This window comes from Macrosteles quadrilineatus, unplaced genomic scaffold, assembly GCF_028750875.1.
Source record: "Macrosteles quadrilineatus isolate MER2022 unplaced genomic scaffold, UCM_ALF_1.0 Scaffold_5__1_contigs__length_97177068, whole genome shotgun sequence".
NCBI lineage: Eukaryota > Metazoa > Arthropoda > Insecta > Hemiptera > Cicadellidae > Macrosteles > Macrosteles quadrilineatus.
Window position 1 is genome coordinate 45,087,245 of NW_026542598.1, and position 21,673 is coordinate 45,108,917.

General features: G+C 35.1%; 1 protein-coding gene across 5 annotated transcripts in view; it reads left to right on the plus strand.

Annotated features, from left to right (window-relative positions):
- Nucleotides 1–21,673, plus strand: part of LOC128994159 (ecotropic viral integration site 5 ortholog-like) — a 130,825-nt gene that overhangs the window by 55,986 nt on the left and 53,166 nt on the right. The window contains exons 1-2 of one of the 5 annotated variants that reach the window (XM_054418482.1): nt 10,710–10,773; nt 11,557–11,715. The exons of 3 other annotated variants lie outside the window; for them this stretch is intronic. In XM_054418482.1, coding sequence (XP_054274457.1) covers nt 11,588–11,715 — 128 coding nt within the window. In that variant the 5' untranslated portion in view covers nt 10,710–10,773; nt 11,557–11,587. Of the gene's footprint in view, nt 1–10,709; nt 10,774–11,548; nt 11,716–21,673 lie in introns of those variants that run through there. One more of the 5 variants, XM_054418483.1, reaches the window with a different exon arrangement.

Below are 21,673 nucleotides of genomic sequence, written 5' to 3' on the forward strand. Positions count from 1 at the left end.
CATGCGGTAACCTGTAGCTCTGCCCTTTAATTTTAATCGATAATTACTAATTAAATATAAATAAAATTGTACAATCTTTCTAATAGCTCAAATTAAATACCTAATATATATCTTCCTGTTTGAAAACTGCAACTATTGATGGAATTATACCATTTGATTTTGGTCGATGCAATATTATGTTGTGCCTTCAAAGACGGTGCTTCATATGGGACAGGTATGACAGTGACGTTGATCCTTTCTCTGTGGTCGTCTGTCCAGTTCTTGTGTTTTCACTGGGATATCTTCTAACCTTTCTCTCGACAGTATCATCTTATACTCTCACGGCATTGTTGAATTTCACAAGCGTCATGTGTATTACTTTTACTCTATCTCAATGAATTAGTGAAACACTCTTCATACTATTTGTCATAACAAGTATTTAATTTAAACCGTCTATTGATTTAACTAACCTTTATAATAATCTGTAAATAATGTAAAAATTTTTTTATATTATTATTTATTTAGTTGAAATCTCAAAAGTAAAGGCGAAGTTGTTTATAAACAGACCTAAAATAGGTAGTGCATTTTGAGGCTTTTTGGCAGCACTTCAATTTTGGGGCTTTTACTTTACCCCACCTCCTTCCTAAAAGTGGGACACTTGTCCTTGTTTGTGGGGCTACTGAATGCAAAATATTTATCAATATATTCATGATATTCCCTAGCTGAACATATCCGTCATAGTGTTGTATCAATTGACATAAGGGCTTGAATGGTGTAGGAGTGGCCATTCGTCTGCGGTGAGTGCAGTAATGTGGTTGAATATATTCATGATATTCAAAGGCTGTAGAAATACATTACCCAGTCGTATCAATTGATTCGTAAAAAATATCTGTACGTTTATCCAATTTCCAAAAAGTAAATTGCGTTTTAAAGGCAATTTACGGCATTTTCATGTTGATTAAAGGTTTTGTAATTCTAGTCATGTTAAAATCTATATATATGCATTTTATACGCCAAATGAAAACTTTGCTAACGAAAATGCTTTATTACGTTTTAAAACAAGGCTCTATGTATTACAATGTGTAATTCGTAGGTGTATAATGTCTAATGTACATGTAAATAATAAAATCAATGACTAACGCGTCGTTTCTGTTTCCACTATGAGCACAGTTAGACAAATAATTTCTGAACCCGGTTTTCACTGCTGAAAATCCATTATTTGGCAATAAAAGATCATTTAGAGTCCATTGAGATTCGTTGGACCGGCAATGTTTTCATCGGGGTTTTTATATTTTAAATCCAGAAATCAGAATGGCAAATTGCTGCAAAACCAATTATTCAGCTCAATACGTCAATGCATTTGAATTGCTGATGAGACACATACAACAAAGGTTACGTTGTGCGGGGGTTGTTTACTAGTTGAAACACAGTTTGACTATCAGCTGATTGGGATAGCATTGTTGTGATTACATATTGTAATGCTTCAATCAAATTGTCGGTTTTAATCAGCGTTTTAATAGATTTTTCTACGGTTTTGATAGATTTTCTTCTCTCGAAGATATACCATGCTAAATCAGCTGAAGACGATTGTTCAGTAAACACATGGATACACTGTAATTATATTGTTGTTCCGAAACCTGAATGATAGAGATTTAACAATTTCTTGTTATTTATGTAATATTATAGTAACCGGAAAGTCACTACGACAAAGAATGAAATGTTTGTAAACTACTAATTTTCTTCCGATATTATTGATCAAAAGTAATAAAGTATTTTCGTAAGTATATGCCTGAGTGTGTAAGGTTAGACAATACAGCAGAAATCTGGCTTATATAATAGGTAGTCGCCTGCAGATACTATAAATTAAATATTCAATCAACGATGGTTTGTTTTCACTTTTCATCTCAAATTGTTTAGCATTGCGCTCCAAAATTTGGGTTTATAAGTCCAGAAAACCAATTCTTCAACTGAAACAGTTAAAATAAAATATTCAATCCGACAATGTTGCGTGTTTGCCGCTTGTTTCAAGACCGTAACGCTGTTCAACAAGCAGCAGCTTTAAAATATTTAACTTTTACATATCATTTTAATACGATTTGGAATCAATTGCTACGTTTTTTGTATAACAAAAAAAATCCAAATCTATACATATAAATTACTATATGTTAAATTTCTTACATTTCAAGTCAGTTGCGAAGTCAACTAATTTTCTGTTACATCATGTAATATGTGTCGGTTAGTTTTTTTTATTTTTATTTACTTCCCGTAACTATCAGTTCCATTTCTACTTTTTATATCAGTTTGACAAACATAACACAAAAAATAACACTCATTTTTGTACGCGTATATTGTTGAAAAGCGAGTGTATCGTAGTGTATTACCAACCCGTGTAGTAGTAAATAATTTTACCCTGTTTCAAGAATACAAACTCAATTCATAAAATATTGTATAATTGTTTTAAGCTGGTTTAAAGCACCTGTAATAGATCTAAGTATAAATTGTACTATGATATATTTAAACGGGCTGCCACAAGATTTCTCATCTACCGAAGCCTCAATCTCACTTTAATTAAATTGCGGTTTTGTTCACCAAGAAATTGGGCCAAGGTGCGTGAGCGTGTGATAATTGCTTCATCTTGGTGAATTCTCGGGTTTCCATTATTGTAAAAATGGTGCTGGACTGTACTTGTGGATTTATGAATACTGTATAGAAGTGTTTTTTTTCATTTTCTGTCTTACCTTCACGTCAAGGACGCTAGTTCTAGTCTGGAACTGTTTTACGCACTTCAGGCTAGTCCTAGGTTGTGGCTTCATCACGTAGAAATTCCATTGGTGGTTGGTGGGATTTGAACCCGGGATCTCGGGCTCCGAAGCACCGCGTTCTACCACTATACCAGCTCGCTCCCCGGATATAGGATATTCTACCAGTTTACCTTATATTAGTTGTATGTTGATAATCATAAAAAATCTGGTTTAAAATTGTAGATTTTCGTTTAATTTGGATTAATATCTGTTTTATCCATAGGGTTTTAAAATTAAGATGCAAAGATGTTCATTTCTAAATGGTCCGAAACCTGTAACTAATTAAATACTGTTTTAATCCGTTTTCCACCGTGAATTTCCGCCGATGAATTAATTCTTACAAATTACACATATTTAAAACATAATGTAACAAAATTCTAAGTTATGTGCACTGTGGTTTCAAAGTAGGATTTTTCGTGATCAAATATATAGACTAATAAGTGTTTTTTTGCAAGAAAATTCAGTGTTTGTATACAAAGGTTTGGAATTCATAACCTACATTGTATTTACCTTGTATTCACCTCACGCAACAGATAACCCTGGGGGCGTAGCTCAGTGTGTATTGGTTAGGGGATTTGGCGGGGTTTACTTCAAATTGGAGGGAATCAGTCTTTATCTCGGTGGATTTTGATCAAGGAAATGTTTAAAATTGTGTTTCTTTAAGTCAACCTTGAGAATATTTTTCTTTAGTTGCTTTGTGCGTAAGTTTTCCATAAGTGAAATCGTGTTAAAAAGTCTTTCAATATTCCTAATTCACTATTATTACCAACAATAACGTAGGGCAATATTTTAGAGATTAATTATTCATTTAATTTTTCAAACCGCATCCGGTGAATGTTACGATTGTTTCAAATACTGTTTAGCACGTTAGTTGCTAGTACGAAATAAATTAGGAATTGCTATCAAAAAACATATTGTACGGATTATAATCAATACTTGGGCTTAGTTTGCAATTCCGAGTTACTGTACCTAAGAACCACAAGACATTAAAAGTATTAGAGACCACACGGGTCTATGATTATAGTGTAACATATTCTCAGCGTTATACTTCTCGTGATGGATAGGCTTCATATTTACTGTTCATACTAAACCTCTCAAACCAATGTTAATACATAAGTTTAGTGATTTAATACTGTATCTCACGATTGTAAGCTGGTCAAGGCTCAAAAGATGAATCGGACAATACGGGTGTATTGAGTGGCCTCGGGCAGGGAGTCTGTGGAAGACACAATGGACCAAACTTATCATTTCTATATTGTATCTGGAGGCGATTGCTTCTGGTAGACATTATGAGAGGTAACTTTCATTGTATCAAGTTAGCTAAAATAGTTTTTTCCGCCTGAATTGAAAATTGGGTAAAAGTGAATAGGGTATGCTACATTTACCGTAGTCAATCCATAATGTAGTTAAATGTATTTTTCGTCCTAGGGCGAGTTAGGGATTGGTTTTCACATTACTTCAGGATTTAGGGGTTAAAGCATTATTCTTTCGATAAACGGGATTTGAACCCGAGACCTCAGGGACCGAAGTCCCGCGATCTACCAGACCAGCTCGCTCCCCCACTTTAATGTAGGTAGTAATTTAGTTAATGTATTTTCTGGTGGGTAGTTTCAAGGTCTAGGATTCCTAACCATCACTTCATATTGTATGTAAAACATTTCATTTCTTCATAAATAGAATATAGTCGTGCACAAATACAATATACACACTAAATATGGACGCAGGCTATCACACACTTTTGCTAATGAGGCATTTTAGGCTTTGAAACAATAGTAATTTGAAAATACAAGCTTTCAGTTTTCAACCCAATTGAATAAGTGTTAAACTATAGACACTCGTTCGAAGTGACTTTCCAATTTTTAAGTAAGTCTACGTTTTGGAGTAGCTAACTTCGCATAAACTGATTTAATTCCAATGGCAACGTTTTATGTAGACTAGAAAATTTAATTCAGGGGAATTCAAAACCTGATTAAATTTTGCAGGTATTATTTTTTTACCCAATTTAAATACAAATGTAAAGGCCTGTAAACTAACTAGAGTTTTGTGGTGCCTAATTTACACACAATTTCGTCAATCTGAATTATTTTCGAAATTTTCAAAACTCCAAACTAAAAGAACGTATTTTTACCATTTCAATAACGTTACAAGTAATTGTATAATTTCATTTAATTTACAAGTAGCCCTCGTACGGTGTGGTCGCTATCACAAATTAAGTGCGACAAGTTAAATGAACGGTTGCAGCGGGAGGCAGAAATGATTAGGCTCGGTAAATTAGAGGTAAAAGTGCTTAAACTGTCCCCCATTGGTAACAGGTGCGCAGTTCTCCAACTGCTTACTAAATATATCGCTCCAAGTAATTTTCTTTCCAATCTTAGGTTTTGCGACCACAATTGATGGAGATAATTTGTAACCAAACCTTGGGTTGGAATTTAATACAAGAATACTTACGTAAATTTATGACTGTTTGTATTAAATTTTTACGATATTTTGTTTGTGTATTAATTTCTTTAATTATAAGTTTTTGCTTTTTTACTGTCCCACCTTCACATCCTAGGACGCCATGTGTTCCCCTAGAACTGTTTAACACATTACTTCAGGCTAGTCTTTCAGGTTCGCGGCATCATCACGTATAAAATACATTGGTGATTGGTGGGTTTTGAACCCGGGACCTCGGGCTCCGAAGCCTCAAGCTCTACCAACTCGCTCCCTATTAATTATATCTAGTAACCTCCATTCATTGTTTCCTCCATTGTCATGGTTTACAATGGCGTATTTTGTGATAGTTTTTAAATGCAATTTCATAAGAATATTTCCACGTGAAGGTTTTTATAGTGTATGTTACACTATTTTATTTTCGTACCTAATACCAAACGTTGTAATATATAATGATAATTTACCATGATACAAGAATCGATTACTGTACTAAGATTATTTCAAACAATATATGTTTTAATTATTGTGTGAGTGTGTGTGTGTTTTTTTCTTTTTTTTAAGTAAAACATGTACATTCTTTCTAACATATATTTTTGCGGCAAGTTCTCGGCTCCCTGCAGCTCACGGGAGATCTAATGTCATAAACTGCGTGATGGAGGGTTGGCGGAGACTTGTTGTATGTATTGGTTGCCTCGGGACAGAAACAACATTTATTGACGAAACTGACAAACTGAACAACTCAGTAAGCTCAGGGGCAGACGGGTAGTACCACAGTGTCCACCTACCACATTGACAATTTGTTATATGTTTTATACAAATATATCCACAGACTATGGATAACCGTTTTCCATTGTTATCCATTGACTGTGATATAACTTATTATCATTGTGAGATAGGTGCGTTTTATAACCCAAATGTGAGTGAAGGATGAGTGTAGAATGGTGTGAGATGATATGTGTAGCCTTGTTACTGACTAAGATCAGTTTTAGTTAAACCCTGAACAAAATTTCGTTTAAAAACAACGTTTAATTTACTCCAGTTGTGTTCCCAATAGTCTACGAAAATATCTCGTCATATAACTAATATATATTGCAATTCGGATTTGTTTTTTTAATGTTTGCAAGCGTTGCGCCAAACATATTTTTAAGGAATGAGATAGAGGTTCAAAATTGCAAATAATTTAAGTATAAGTAATGTTTCCGTCAACGGATCGTTTTTTTTTACCAATCGTCACTGAAATTACCGTTATTTTTTATAACACTTTAATATGTAGTGAAATGTATTTTGCATCATCACAAATATTTAATACTGCATTCTACTTATTCCACTAAGGCACTGTTTAGCGTTCTTAAATATTTTCATGATGACATGCAACATTTATATAAACACACAAGATATAATGTACACACATTATATCTTTAATACATTAATCATTGACGACAAAGTGAAAAAAGAAAATTAAAGTACTGTATATTTTTTTAAACACCCCCTTTATAGTCACAATATCACACCAAATTATTTATTTTCATAAATATTCGTTCTTAGGGCTATAATATTTTAAAATATAACTCTTCTCTGCGTTAGTTTTTAGATCAATAATCGAGGATGTCTTTAGCTTTTATTGGAGTCACTTTGGTGTCAATTGTTAAATAATATTTGATCTCGTTATTTCCAACAACACAATAATGCATGCAGTTTTAGAGTTGGAGCATATGCGTTAAATGCAGGCAGTCTGAGTTGAAGCATATGCGTTGGTTTACACTAAGCATGACGCATGCTGCGGCGACCCGCTAATGCTTACAAGCCGCTTACAGAATGGACCCATTTACTTCTCTTTATCCAACATTAGCACAATGTTTTCAGCAATTCTCTCCCCTCTTAATCATAGACCCTGTCGTACTTTGTGCACTGAATATTTGTATTTTATAATATTGATGAAATATGTATTCCATGATTTTCCGTCTATTTAGTTAACGTTTTAATTCTGCCATGTTACTTGATTTGAAAGTGATTCGACTATAATTCAGCTGAGATATTTCGTAATGGTTCAAAAGGAAATGTGTTATTACAGACCATTGCAAGGGTTCACAAAGGTTTAACAGATATAATCTAGATTAAGCTGTCAAGAAATCGTTTTCCGAATTCAACTCCATGTTTACTGTGATTAGATTTTTTTACTTTGCAATTTATATGTATTACTTGCTTGTCGGTGAAATGTGTTAATCTTTGGGGAATATGATGTAATTGTTTAAAATTAAAACCATTTTTGATGGTCTTATTAGCTTTATAAATGTAGTCTTGCATTTTCTAAAATTATCAAATAAAATATCACGTTTTAACGAAGTAGTGTGAATCATTTCGCGACGGTGGATTATTTAGTTTCTTCTCTATTTTGAACCAACTATAATATAGTTTGTGAACCATTTTTAGTGTAAGCAGCTTTTCCTACCGTACAGAGATTAAATACTATAAAACATTAAACTTTGAAGGGAGTAAGCTCTCTTTTGTTGGACTGACCTTTGTCCTTGATAAGAAAATGTTTTGCGTTTAAATTATCAGTTTAACGTCTCCAAAACCAATAACATTTTTCGAAATATTTTAGAGTTTCAATTTTTTTAAACTCCTCTAGCGTAGTGAAATTTTTATTTTATTTAGTTCTTTTCGTTTTCTTGTATATATTCCAGCATATTCATACAAAATTCACTGTTTCCAGGAAGCGTTTGCCCACGGGAATCGTAAAATATTCAGTTTCCGAAGTTTTTACGGTCAAGATGAAGACGAATGTTGTATACCTCAGTCCATGTCCCAGCGGTGACTCGGAGTTTACTGTTCAGCATAAACCTGACGTTGTATGAGATACGTAACCTCCATAAACCTGACGTTGTATGAGATACGTTACCTCCATCATAAAACTGACGTTGTATGAGGTACGTTACCTGTATAAACCAGACGTTGTATGAGATTACCTCCATAAACCTGACGTTGTATGAGATACGTTACCTCCATGAACCTGACGTTGTATGAGATACATCACCTTCATAAACCTGACGTTGTATGAGATACGTTACCTCCATCATAAAACTGACGTTGTATGAGATACGTAACCTCCATCATAAAACTGACGTTGTATGAGATACGTAACCTCCATCACAAAACTGACATTGTATGAGATACGTTACCTCCATAAACCTGACGTTGTATGAGATACGTAACCTCCATCACAAAACTGACATTGTATGAGATAGGTAACCTCCATAAACCTGACGTTGTATGAGATACGTTACCACCATCATAAAACTGACGTTGTATGAGATACGTTACCTGTATAAACCAGACGTTGTATGAGATTACCTCCATAAACCTGACTTGTATGAGATACGTAACCTCCATCATAAAACTGACGTTGTATGAGATACGTAACCTCCATCATAAAACTGACGTTGTATGAAATACGTAACCTCCATCACAAAACTGACATTGTATGAGATACGTAACCTCCATAAATCTGACGTTGTATGAGATACGTTACCTCGATCATAAAACTGACGTTGTATGAGATACGTTACCTGTATAAACCAGACGTTGTATGAGATTACCTCCATAAACCTGACGTTGTATGAGATACGTTACCTCCATCATAAAACTGACGTTGTATGAGATACGTAACCTCCATCTCAAAACTGACATTGTATGAGATACGTAACCTCCATAAACCTGACGTTGTATGAGATACGTTACCTCCATCATAAAACTGACGTTGTATGAGATACGTTACCTGTATAAACTAGACGTTGTATGAGATTACCTCCATAAACCTGACGTTGTATGAGATACGTAACCTCCATCATAAAACTGACGTTGTATGAGATACATTACCTGTATAAACCAGACGTTGTATGAGATTACCTCCACAAACCTGACGTTGTATGAGATACTTTACCTCCATGAACCTGACGTTGTATGAGATAAATCACCTTCATAAACCTGACGTTGTATGAGATACGTTACCTCCATCATAAAACTGACGTTGTATGAGATACGTAACCTCCATCATAAAACTGACGTTGTATGAGATACGTAACCTCCATCACAAAACTGACATTGTATGAGATAGGTAACCTCCATAAACCTGACGTTGTATGAGATACGTTACCACCATCATAAAACTGACGTTGTATGAGATACGTAACCTCCATCATAAAACTGACGTTGTATGAGATACGTTACCTGTATAAACCAGACGTTGTATGAGATTACCTCCATAAACCTGACGTTGTATGAGATACGTTACCTCCATCATAAAACTGACGTTGTATGAGATACATTACCTGTATAAACCAGACGTTGTATGAGATTACCTCCATAAACCTGACATTGTATGAGATACGTTACCTCCATCATAAAACTGACGTTGTATGAGATACGTAACCTCCATCATAAAAGTGACGTTGTATGAGATACGTTACCTCCATCATAAAACTGACGTTGTATGAGATACGTAACCTCCATCATAAAACTGACGTTGTATGAGATACGTTACCTGTATAAACCAGACGTTGTATGAGATTACCTCCATAAACCTGACGTTGTATGAGATACGTTACCTCCATCATAAAACTGACGTTGTATGAGATACGTTACCTGTATAAACCAGACGTTGTATGAGATTACCTCCATAAACCTGACATTGTATGAGATACGTTACCTCCATCATAAAACTGACGTTGTATGAGATACGTAACCTCCATCATAAAAGTGACGTTGTATGAGATACGTTACCTCCATCATAAAACTGACGTTGTGTGAGATACGTAACCTCCATCATAAAACTGACGTTGTATGAGATACGTAACCTCCATCATAAAACTGTCGTTGTATGAGATACGTTACCTCCATAAACCTGACGTTGTATGAGATACATTACCTTCATAAACCTGACGTTGTATGAGATATGTCACCTTCATAAACCTGATTTTGTATGAGATACGTTACCTCCACAAACCTGTCGTTGTATGAGATACGTTACCTCCACAAACCTGTCGTTGTATGAGATACGTCACCTTCATAAACCTGATGTTGTATGAGATACATAACCTCCTTAAACCTGACGTTGTATGAGATGTTCACTTTTTATTTACTTTAGGGGCTTTTATCATGCAAGTTCGATTCGAAGTCAACTGAATGTTAAATTTGAGTTTTTTTATACAGGAGCCTTGTTTTTTTAATGAATTAAAGTTTTATCAATAATTTTTATTTGCTCCACACAATATTTTCACACTACTTGTAATCTCCCTTGCAATCTACGAAAACTTATCTCCCCAACAAAGATTGCAACCCCAGACGTAGTCGCCTTTCATCGGCCCCAATTACCTGATACATGTGTCAAGTACTCCCCCCCCTCGCCCCCCAGACACGACTAGGAGGGAGGGGGTGGTGGAGGTGTTCCAGGGGGAGGTATTGATCCTGGAGTCTGGATGGTTCAGTCCTCCCGCGTCCAGACCCCGTAGTGTACCTATATCCACGTCACGTGTCTGGCTCATTCGCACACACACGCAGCTAGGTAACTGGGTAACCCTGCGGGTCATAGGGGGTTTATGGGGTTTCTATGGGGTTGGAGATAGCACTTGCGCTCTCGCGCTACTTGTAAACTTGGGCTTATTCTGGGCCATTGAATCGTGTTGTGTAATATTTTGAAGTTGTTAAATACGTTTGATGGTTTAAAATATTTTAATTTTATCATACTCACATTGAATTGTATGCTGAAAGTATTTCTTTTTTGTTTGGTGTAAAAAAATTATTTACTGTTGAAATTTAACCATATTTGAGAGCCCATTGATTTTATTAGCTAAAACTAATTTATTTGATTAATTTAGTTGGTTCGTACTTTTTATATTTTATTTTACTTTCGCCATAAAACGTTTAGCTGTGTACGATATGTCGGTGTTCTTAAATCCTAATAGGCTGTATCTCGTCAAGTTACATTGTGGAATAATAGTAATGCACAATTTAATTTAAACATGTGAACAGAAATAGCATCAAAACTTTAATTTTTTAACCAAGCTGTATGCATTTTTCTTGTTAGACAAATTAATTAGAAATTGCCCATTTAACTGATAAAGAGAATTTGCAAACAATAACTGGTCTCACCTTTAACAATTACTTTATATCTAATTTTCTAAGATTGTTGTGAACGGATAATATATTCTTGTTGTAATAAAAATAGAGTCTTTAAACTGTTCGGGCATACTATTAGAATATTTTCGGGCATATTAAAAGTAAATTGCCAATCTAAGATAATATAAAGTCGAGTAGAGCCCAAGTGTTCTATGTGTTAGTATTGTAGGAGGTGTGGTGTGCGGGTGATGTGATGGAAGATGCCTGCGCTGGTGAGGCTCGCCTGCGGTGTACTGGGTGCTGAGGGTTCTCCCTTGCACCACGGGCACCAGAGGATGGTGCTGCACAGGCTGACGCACCGCTGGCATCGACCTAGGACCAAGAAACGGTGAGACACAACAGCTCCTGGAGTATGTAGGGCTCTTGGTTCTGGCCCCGAACCGCTTTAAGGCTATGTATATCGAGGGTCGCAGATTTATTACGGAAAAACTAATTGGTGGTTGGCGAGATTTTAACCAAGGACCTTAGAACCGAAGTCCCGCGCTCCACTACTACCAGCTCTTCCACTCTAGCTTCTTTAGAAATGCTAGTGGTACCTGAACAGTGGGTTGCAACTTTCGATTTTGTATAGAAATATCCGTTGCCATGTTAAAGTTTTGTAGTCTTGGGTTTTAATTGAAGTAGTTTGGGTTTTCAACCTATCAAGTGCACTGATGTTACGTATTTTTTTGTCAAATCTGCTGACTTATCGATAAAATCAAACCTTATGCAGAACACATCGTAAATTATAGCATATTTTATATCACTTCAATTAAGATAGTAATAGTACCGGTAATAATAAACTACATTTGGTCCATATAGAAGGGGTGTCTACTGAAGTATTTCGTCACCCAATGGTAGATCGCGGGGTGATTCAGGTAGTTCGTGAAAATATATTAAACACTAAACGATTTCGAAGTGTTTTCTCTGCTGAAATGTAAAGAAAGGTTAAACGTCCTGTACGGCATGACAAATTCTATAACCAAATAGCTGCACAATCTTTTAACTACACTCCTACAAAGAAAATCCTGGATGAAGGTGAGTCCCCAAACAAATATGCCGGGAACCTCTGCCCTAGCAAGTAGCGGGTCTCATTGTTACCTGCCGTGTAAAACACTAACATACGTCTGATCAAAGTCTCCAACGTTCAACACATTTTAAACGGAGAAATTGTAATTATTGACTGTTTACTACTCGATTTCCGAGTAGTCTAGGGAAAAGGTTTCAATTTTAAACAGCCAACCCCCCAAATAGAGAGGGTATTTAGGAGTTTTAACCTTGAGGTAAAGATTATTTCAATACGATATTGTTCTCATAAAACTAGCGTCGTTTAAAGGGTTTCTAAAGCCTTTCAATCCTCTTCCTTTGAAACTTATCTTTGAGCACGGGTCTCAAGCCCTTTCAACGTCCTTTGAAAGGCCACACCATTAAAACTATCCCCTTAATGATCGGTTTCTAAAATTTATCCGAAACGTTATTTTTATATAAATTCAGCACATGAAAACAAGTCACTACCGAGTTCTAAAAACCCTTTTAACTTTACGTTACCAGACAAGACAAAGGAATTATTTATTTTATTCATTTCATATTTCAATTAATTACTTCTTCAAACTTCAGTTACATCTATTTAGATTTTAAACTGATTCCCCTTGACCTTCTCGGAATATAACTTGAATATTTACTTCGGACCTGATATTCCCAATAACTGATTTGTTTATCTGTTTATCCGTTGCCAGGATCAGAGAGGGATGCCGCATTGAACAAACTCAGAAGTAGGCTAACTGTAGTACAGTCTGAATGTTTTTCTACTTCTGCTGACAAGAAGCATAATGGTTAACTTTGATAAATGTTTAGGTTTACGTTAATTATATTGCATGAGCCTCAGGCAAACGTGAAGTGGTTATGTTTACAGCGGTTTCGTACATGTATATTGTCATCGGATCTCAAAACGTCAGTGAATAATATATAAACAAAAACAAACGCTAACGAAAACTACACGTAAAATAATCTAGTTCATTTGGCAGTGAAGTATAAACTTCGGAAAGTATAAACTTCACTTTATGTTTTGAACCGGATGATGCAAATTTCGACGCTCCAGAGACAGGTCCACCACGAAACATGTTTTTAAGGAAGTTTGTTTTTCTCCTAACATTTTAAGCTGTACTGAAATTTTTGTACACGAATCTTTTTGAGAGAAGGGTCCACTATTGAAATTTGCCCTATGTAGAATGGAGTTGAGCTAGGTTAGGCTAAGATTGGTTAGGTTAGGTTTTAAGTTAGATTAGGTTAAGTTTTGTCAGGCTAGGCTAGGTTGGTTTACATCACTTTCAGTGGCGGCTCTCTAAAGGGCCCTGGACACCGTCTGCTCGTGTTGTGAGGGGACCTGGAGGGGACTGACCGTTACCGGGTAGAAGGACGACCACTGACCCACGGTTGACCAGATAAGGCCCTCCTGGTGTACAGTACCTGGTCGTAGGCTGGACATGATGTAACACTCCGACACTAACTGACGCCGGTTGACGTGTCGTCTGTTCTCCCACATTGACAAGATTTCCACAAGCCTTTGTTGTCTACTTACACACTCGTGTCGAATTGTTCATGCTGAACAAGTTTGGAGACCATTCTGGTTCTTCGCCAGCAGCTATCTTTTAAAAACCACACCTTGTTCAGTGTTTGTCAAAAGCAAGGAAGGGATATTTATCACGCTGCTGATGAACATCTGAGGTTCAAAACACAGCATAGTGAATATTTAAATCATTGTGACACCATAGGGACTAAGTAAGTAGTCATCGTCTGATATTTTTCATTTTCTTGGGTATGTCGAGCTTTGTGAAAGGAGTTATTGTGTCAATTTGTCGTAAAATGAGCACACGATGTTTTAGTGTTAATTATGGCGATGTTTCAGATAATTACTCTTGTTATCTGTTATGTTTGTATTTTGAGTTTTCGCCGAATCTATGACAATTCTTTTAGTAATAGAAATTCCATGAAAAAGAGTAACTTTTAAAATTGTTAAGAAGGCTGTCTTAAGCCAACGGGTAAAAACCCCTATTTTTAATGGAAACATTTATATTTGCCTAAAAATAATTATTGTAATTTTACTAATTATTTCTTGAAATGAAAAGTAATTATAATGAAACAAGATTTTTAATTACATGAATGCAGACTCTAAAATTAAAAGATATGAATGTACAGTGTTCACATCTTTCTTTTACAAGCGTTAAAGGCGTATTTTGTACAGTTTTTCATTCCAAAGCAGTTTCTAACTTTGGAAAGACGTCTTTCCAAAGACGTCTTTTATTCTTTTTGAATCCAATTCATTCGCTGTTGCTTTAATCTCTTGCAGTTGAAAAAATATAAAAATACAAGGAACATTAATTTAATATGGACAACAAAAAGAATAATAATGTGTAGAACAAAAAAACCATATTAGGCTTATATCATATTAGCATATAACAGTTAATTATATCAACCTGTAGTATATATTACAAAAATAATTTACAGTTATTCAAATAACTCTAACGTAAGAGAAACCCGATTAATTTCATATTACGCTTCAAATAACCCATGCACTCCTATGATAATAATCGATTAATTGACATGCTTTGGGCACATTAGTAGAGTAATTGATAGCAATAAAGACATAAACATGTCAATTGTGATACAGTTACCTTCCATTTGTTATAATAGTTTCAGTATCTGGACCAATGGGGAGGTTTAAACCCCCTCCTACCCTTTTACCCTAGTTTCCACAGACCAATTAATATTGCACTTGTCTACTTTAGTACTCTACTTTACTCCTTTATCTAGGTTCCACTCTCTTAAAAGCTTCTAAAAAGTTATATAATATTTGTGACCATGTTTTATTGACATTAAAGAAATAGTGGCTAGAATGTTAAAAAAAGATTAAGACATAAATGTTAACTTAAAAGTTATTTTCCTAATAAAATTAATAAGTTAATAGCCAACTAATCTACGGATAGTAAGTCGGCCTACTACAATTTAAATTTGGACCTTGTCGTAGTTGATAACAACAGTTGTGTTTTTATCTTCAATTTTTTCGTGTTTGTAACCCACCATGACGGTATGAGGCAGCTTTTACAACAACAATAACGATTAAGCTTATTATATCATGGGCTTCTCCAATCAAGAACTCGACACGAAGTCTTGATGTCATAGTTGTACTTCAACGCTATTCTAAAAAAAAAAATGTTTATCAAACAGTCATTTTCAACACATTTTCTGTGACCGAATATCTGTTGTATATCAATTTTATACTTTTTAAAGCAAATTATGTATATGCGTCAGTTCGTTTAACAAATAAATCTATGCAGGTGATTCCCACTTTTCTCATTTAGACTACGCAATACGCAAGTTTAATTCAGCAATATCGTATAGGTTTAATCCACTAAAAGCTGTATCCGTCGTATTTTTCCCGCCTGTCAAGCAACTCAGGTCCACCGAGGCAGGGAAACTCATTCATCAAATGCAACATTTGCATAACTTCTTAAATATGTTATTCCTACTTCTGCTTGGTAAATTGCTTGGCAATTTTCTTCGATGGAAAATTATTTTACTTTGGTAAATAATTGTATCAACATTCTGATGAATGTTTTGTGCTAGAAATTTTTATTTCACCTCTTGGCCAAAGACAGATCTTCGATTATTGGTCCGATATAATGTTTTGAACCTGATTCTATTTATAAGTTCGTTGTTTTAAAGGTCATAAATAAAACACATAATTTGCAAGCAGGGTGGATACTAGACTGTACTTCCTTGTCTTACAAAGGTACTTAACATCCACCTATGTATAAAGTGCCTTCTATATCATTTAAAGAATCTTTGTGTAACAAATTAAGTACAATGTGTTATAACTCTAGTTTTGCAGTAACCCTATGCAGTCGCATTTCAATCCATCAGACCATAAGACCAAAATATGAGTTCAATTGGTTAAATTTGTTAATTAAAATCAAACGCAAGTATCCACTTAAGTTTAGAAATATCCATAAATAGTTCTGAACTGTAACTAACCATTTGAACATAATAAAAAATAAACGGTATCAGCATTCTGACACATACTTTCTCCCATAAGTTTGTCAACAACCTCATATCCGGAAATGGGATTTGTACAATTTTGTTCAGAATATAAAGGACTATAACATACTACATTTTTATCAAAATAGTTCATGCCATTTTTTGGGAAAATCCGAATTTTGGTTATTTTATGGGGTTTTTATGGGGAAAATAACATAATTTACAATAACTTTTGAACCGTAATTTTTAAAGGAATGGGATTTGTGCCGTTTTTGTTCAGAATATAAAGGACTATAACATACTTCATTTTTATCAAAGTCGTTCGGGCCATTTTCGGGAAAATCATAATTTTCCGTTATTTTATGGGGTTTTATGGGAAAATCTCCATTAAAAATAAAAAATGAAAAAAAAATCTCAAAATTGTAAGGACCATAACATACTATGTTAAATCAAAACAGGATTTTTTCTAAAATCCTATTTTTCGTTATTTTATGGGTTTTTATGGGAAAATAACATAATTTACCACAACTTTTGAACCGTAATTTTTACAGAAATGGGATTTGTACCATTTTGTTCAGAATTTGAAGGGCTACAACATACTAAATTTGTATCAAAATCGTTCGGTCCATTTTTGAGAAAATTCGATTTTTCCGGATTTTTATGGGTTTTTATGGGAAAATCCCTATTAAAAATCAAAATTTCAAAAAAATGAAAAAAACGCCTGGAGATACCATAGATTAGAACCTACATACCAAATTTCATCGAAATCGGACCACAGGTGTAGTCTCTAGCTCTGTACACATCCAGACACACAGACACACAGACACACGGATACACACACACACACACACAGACATCACTTCGAAAACCACTTTTTTGGGTCCAGGGGGACCCAAAACGAATATATCCACTCAAAACTCAAACTCGAAAATTTTGACGAAAACAATACTTTTTCCATATACTATGGTATAGGGGGAGAAAGTAAATAAACGGTATCAGCATTCTGACACATACTTTCTCCCATAAGTTTGTCAACAACCTTTATCATGTGTAAGCAGTGAAAGTAAATATACGGAAATGGGATTTGTACAATTTTGTTCAGAATTTAAAGGTCTATAACATACTAAATTTTTATCAAAATCGTTCAAACCATTTTTGGAAAAATCAGATTTTTCCGTTATTTTATGGGGTTTTATGAGAAAATAACATAATTTAAAATAACTTTTAAACCGTAATTTTTACACAAATGGGATTTGCACCATTTTGTTCAGCATATAAAGGACCATAACATACTAAATTTTTATGAAAATCGTTCGGGCCGTTTTTGGGAAAATCTAATTTTTCCGTTATTTTATGGGGATTTATGGGAAAATACCCATTAAAAATCAAAATTTCAAAAAAATTGAAAAAACTATAAAATTGTAAGGACCATAACATACTATGTTGAATAAAAACCGGATTTTTTTCTAAAATCCTATTTTTCGTTATTTAATGGGGTTTTTTTATGGAAAAATAACATAATTTGCCATAACTTTTGAACCGTAATTTTTAGAGAAATGGGATTTTCACCAGTTTGTTCAGGATTTAAAGGGCTACAACATACAAAATTTTTATCAAAATCGTTCTGGCCATTTTTGAGAAAATTAGATTTTTCCGGTTTTTTATGGGTTTTTATGGGAAAATCCCCTTTAAAAATCAAAATTTCAAAAAAATGAAAAAAACGCCTGGAGATACCATGGATTAGAACCTACATACCAAATTTCATCGAAATCGGACCACAGGTGTAGTCTCTAGCTCTGTACACATCCAGACACACAGACACACACACACACACACACACACACACACACACACACACACAGACATAACTTCGAAAACCACTTTTTTGGGTCAAGGGGGACCCAAAACGAATATATCCACTCAAAACTCAAACTCGAAAATTTTGACGAAAACAATACTTTCTCCATATACTATGGTATAGGGGGAGAAAGTAAAAACGTATTTCTCAGCATCTTAATAAGGGATCACATCATTTGTCCGAGTTTTCAACTGTCCGAGTTTGTTAAAAATCACAAAATATTTGAAAAATCATTTGTCCGAGTTTTCAACTGTCCGAGTTTTGATAAATAACTAATAATAATTAGATAAATCAACTGTCCGAGTTTTCATTTGTCCGAGTTTTTAAATTATTAAAAAAAAATCAAAATATCATTTGTCCGAGTTTTCAACTGTCCGAGTAGGGGCAACATCAAAATGTGACACTGTGCGCCGAGACTAGCGTGTCTAAAGCGCCTGTTCAGAAGTCGATGTGAACCCCTTCTGTGAAGGAGTCAGGCATTGTGCGAGCCGCGAGAGCCCCTCACGTCGAATTAAGAAAAATTATTTTATTTTTATATAAGACTAATTTTACAATTATTAATTATAAAATTAAACTCTCATCACCTAACACAACCAACCAAACTTGCTGAAAATATAAAATACCCCCGCCATTATTATATTATCAGCAAGTTTGGTTGGTTGTGTTTGTTGATGACAGTTTAATTTTATAATTAAAAATTGTAAAATTAGTCTTATAATAAAAATAATATAATTTTTCTTAAGTCGACGTGAGGGCCTCTCGCGGCTCACACAATGCCTGACTCCTTCACAGAAGGGGTTCACATCGACTTCTGAACAGGCGCTTTAGACACGCTAGTCTCGGTGCGCATTGTCACATTTTGATGTTGCCCCTACTCGGACAGTTGAAAACTCGGACAAATGATGTTTTGATATTTTTTTAAATAATTTAAAAACTCGGACAAATGAAAACTCGGACAGTTGATTTAACGAAATATTATTATTATTTAAACCATACTCGGGCAGTTGAAAACTCGGACAAATGATTTTTCAAATATTTTGTAATTTTTAACAAACTCGGACAGTTGAAAACTCGGACAAATGAACCTCACCCCTTAATAACGTCTCAAATAATTAACAGCAACACACAACAGCTGTTGTTAGTGACAACAATGGTTGAGGGGGAGGGGGGGACTATTTATCAGCTTGGCCTTAAGGTGATATCACCATGGAGACGTCCTTCGATTCTTCCGCATTAGATCACCGATTGGTCCTTGGATTGCTTCAGATGCTGTGTGGGGTGCTGCAGTACATGCGTGGACGTATTTGGATATACTGTATACTGTAAATGTACATGTACGACGGCCAAGAAAACAATGTATACGCCAAGACTAGTTTGTGCTAGACTTTAAATTTATTTACTCGTATGCGAATGCGAATAAGTGATTGCTCTGTTAATGTATTTTTCTGAACTGTAAAATATTTGTAAAATTTATTCATCAATACTTCATGAAATCCGTAGGTTTTTTACGTCTATTGTTTTTCTGATATAACGAACCTTGCTTTGTCAAGTCGATAAATCACATGATCAGATATTTAAGATGAATATTGAATTTACTCCAACTATAACAATATTAATTATTTTTAAACAGTACAATTTATTATCCTTTTACGCGTTATGTTATTTGGGCTATTCAACTACAAAATTCCACAGAAAAAATAAGCAGTGAGTTACAATTGTCTTAGTCAGAAAAGTTAATTTGATTACAAATATTAATAACAATAAAGTTTCTTTTTGAAGCTTTCTTTTTTCAATTTTGTAAACCACGACTTAGATAACGTATGGTCAGTGGTATCCTGGTAATGGTTATGTGGTGATGCAATTGCAGCAGGTAGCGGTACAAAGGGATTGATTGGCTCTGGGCCCTGATTGGTCAGTTGTCAAACTGTTCATTGTTGTCGTCCCGTCATGCTTTGTCACACCTGGGTGAAATATCTCCCTCGTTTGTACGATTGTTTTAGGTGAAACGTCGAGTTTTAATGAAGATTTGTTTCCCGTTTGGGCATTTTGTCATTCTTCTATATATTCGACAGGGCTTGTTGATTCGGCATGTTATTTTTATTTAAATCTGATTTGTAAATAAATGTCCTTTGTTAGTTGGTTGGTCTATCTGATAGTGAGTTTTGGAGCCATCAATTGAATGTAGAACTTTGTGTAGTGGGTGAGTTTTTAACTATGAAAGGTTTTACAAGGTCTACTTTGCCCAGTACCTTATTCATACTACGTACGAGGCAATAATAGTAAAAAATAGAATATTACTAGGTGGCGTTTGCAGAGGCATCCACAAAATTGAGCGGAGCCATCAAGAGTTTATATTATATTGTTTTGGCCATACTACAGTAATACCAGTTGTTTTAAAGCATGCGTTGCGGGTCTAAAGTAGCATTTTTACTCTTTAGGAAGTAAAAATAGATTGTATCCTCTATGGAGTAAAAATCAGCTGTTGTCAACTCAGTTGTAAATTTCTATATTGTAAACGATTGCATGAATCGAAATATGTATCGATTCGTGCTTCGTAGTTATTAACCTACAGTCTACAGTCTCTTCCCATAGCCTTTTAGCATTGCAGATACATTAATCCATTCCCACACTCAACACGCTCACCTTTACTACTTCCTTCACCACCCTCAACGTCGTGGACCTGTTTACCTCTCTTCCCATAGCATCATAGGATTGTAAATACCTTAATCTAATGGTCATAAACAGTTCCCACACTCCGGACAGCTTGCCTTGACTACTTCCTTCACCACTTCCTACATCGTAGACCTGTTTTCCTCCCTTCCCATGGCATTTTATGATTGCAGATAGCTCAATCTAATCGTCATAACCAGTTCCCACACTCCGGACAGCTCGCCTTGACTACTTCCTTCATCACTTCCTACGTCGCGGACCTGTTTCCCTCCCTACCAATAGCACCATAGGATTGTAAATACCTTAATCTAATGGTCATAAACAGTTCCCACTCTCCAGACTACTCGTATTTACTACTTCCTTCACCACTTCCTACGTCACGGACCTGTTTACCTCCCTTCCCATAGCATTTTATGATTGCAGATACCTTAATCTAATCGTCATAAACAGTTCCCACACTCCGGACTGCTAGCCTTTACTACTTCTTTCGCTACTTCTTACGTAGCGGACCTGTTTACCTCCCTTCCCTTATAATTTTTAGAATGCAGATACCTAAATCTAATCGTGATAAACGGTTCCCACACTCCGGACTGCTCGCCTTTACTACTTCCTTCACCACTTCCTACGTAGCGGACCTGTTTCCCTCCCTTCCCATAGCATCATAGGATTGCAATGCCTTAATCTAATGGTCATAAACAGTTCCCACACTCCGGACTGCTCGCATTTAGTACTTCCTTCACCACTT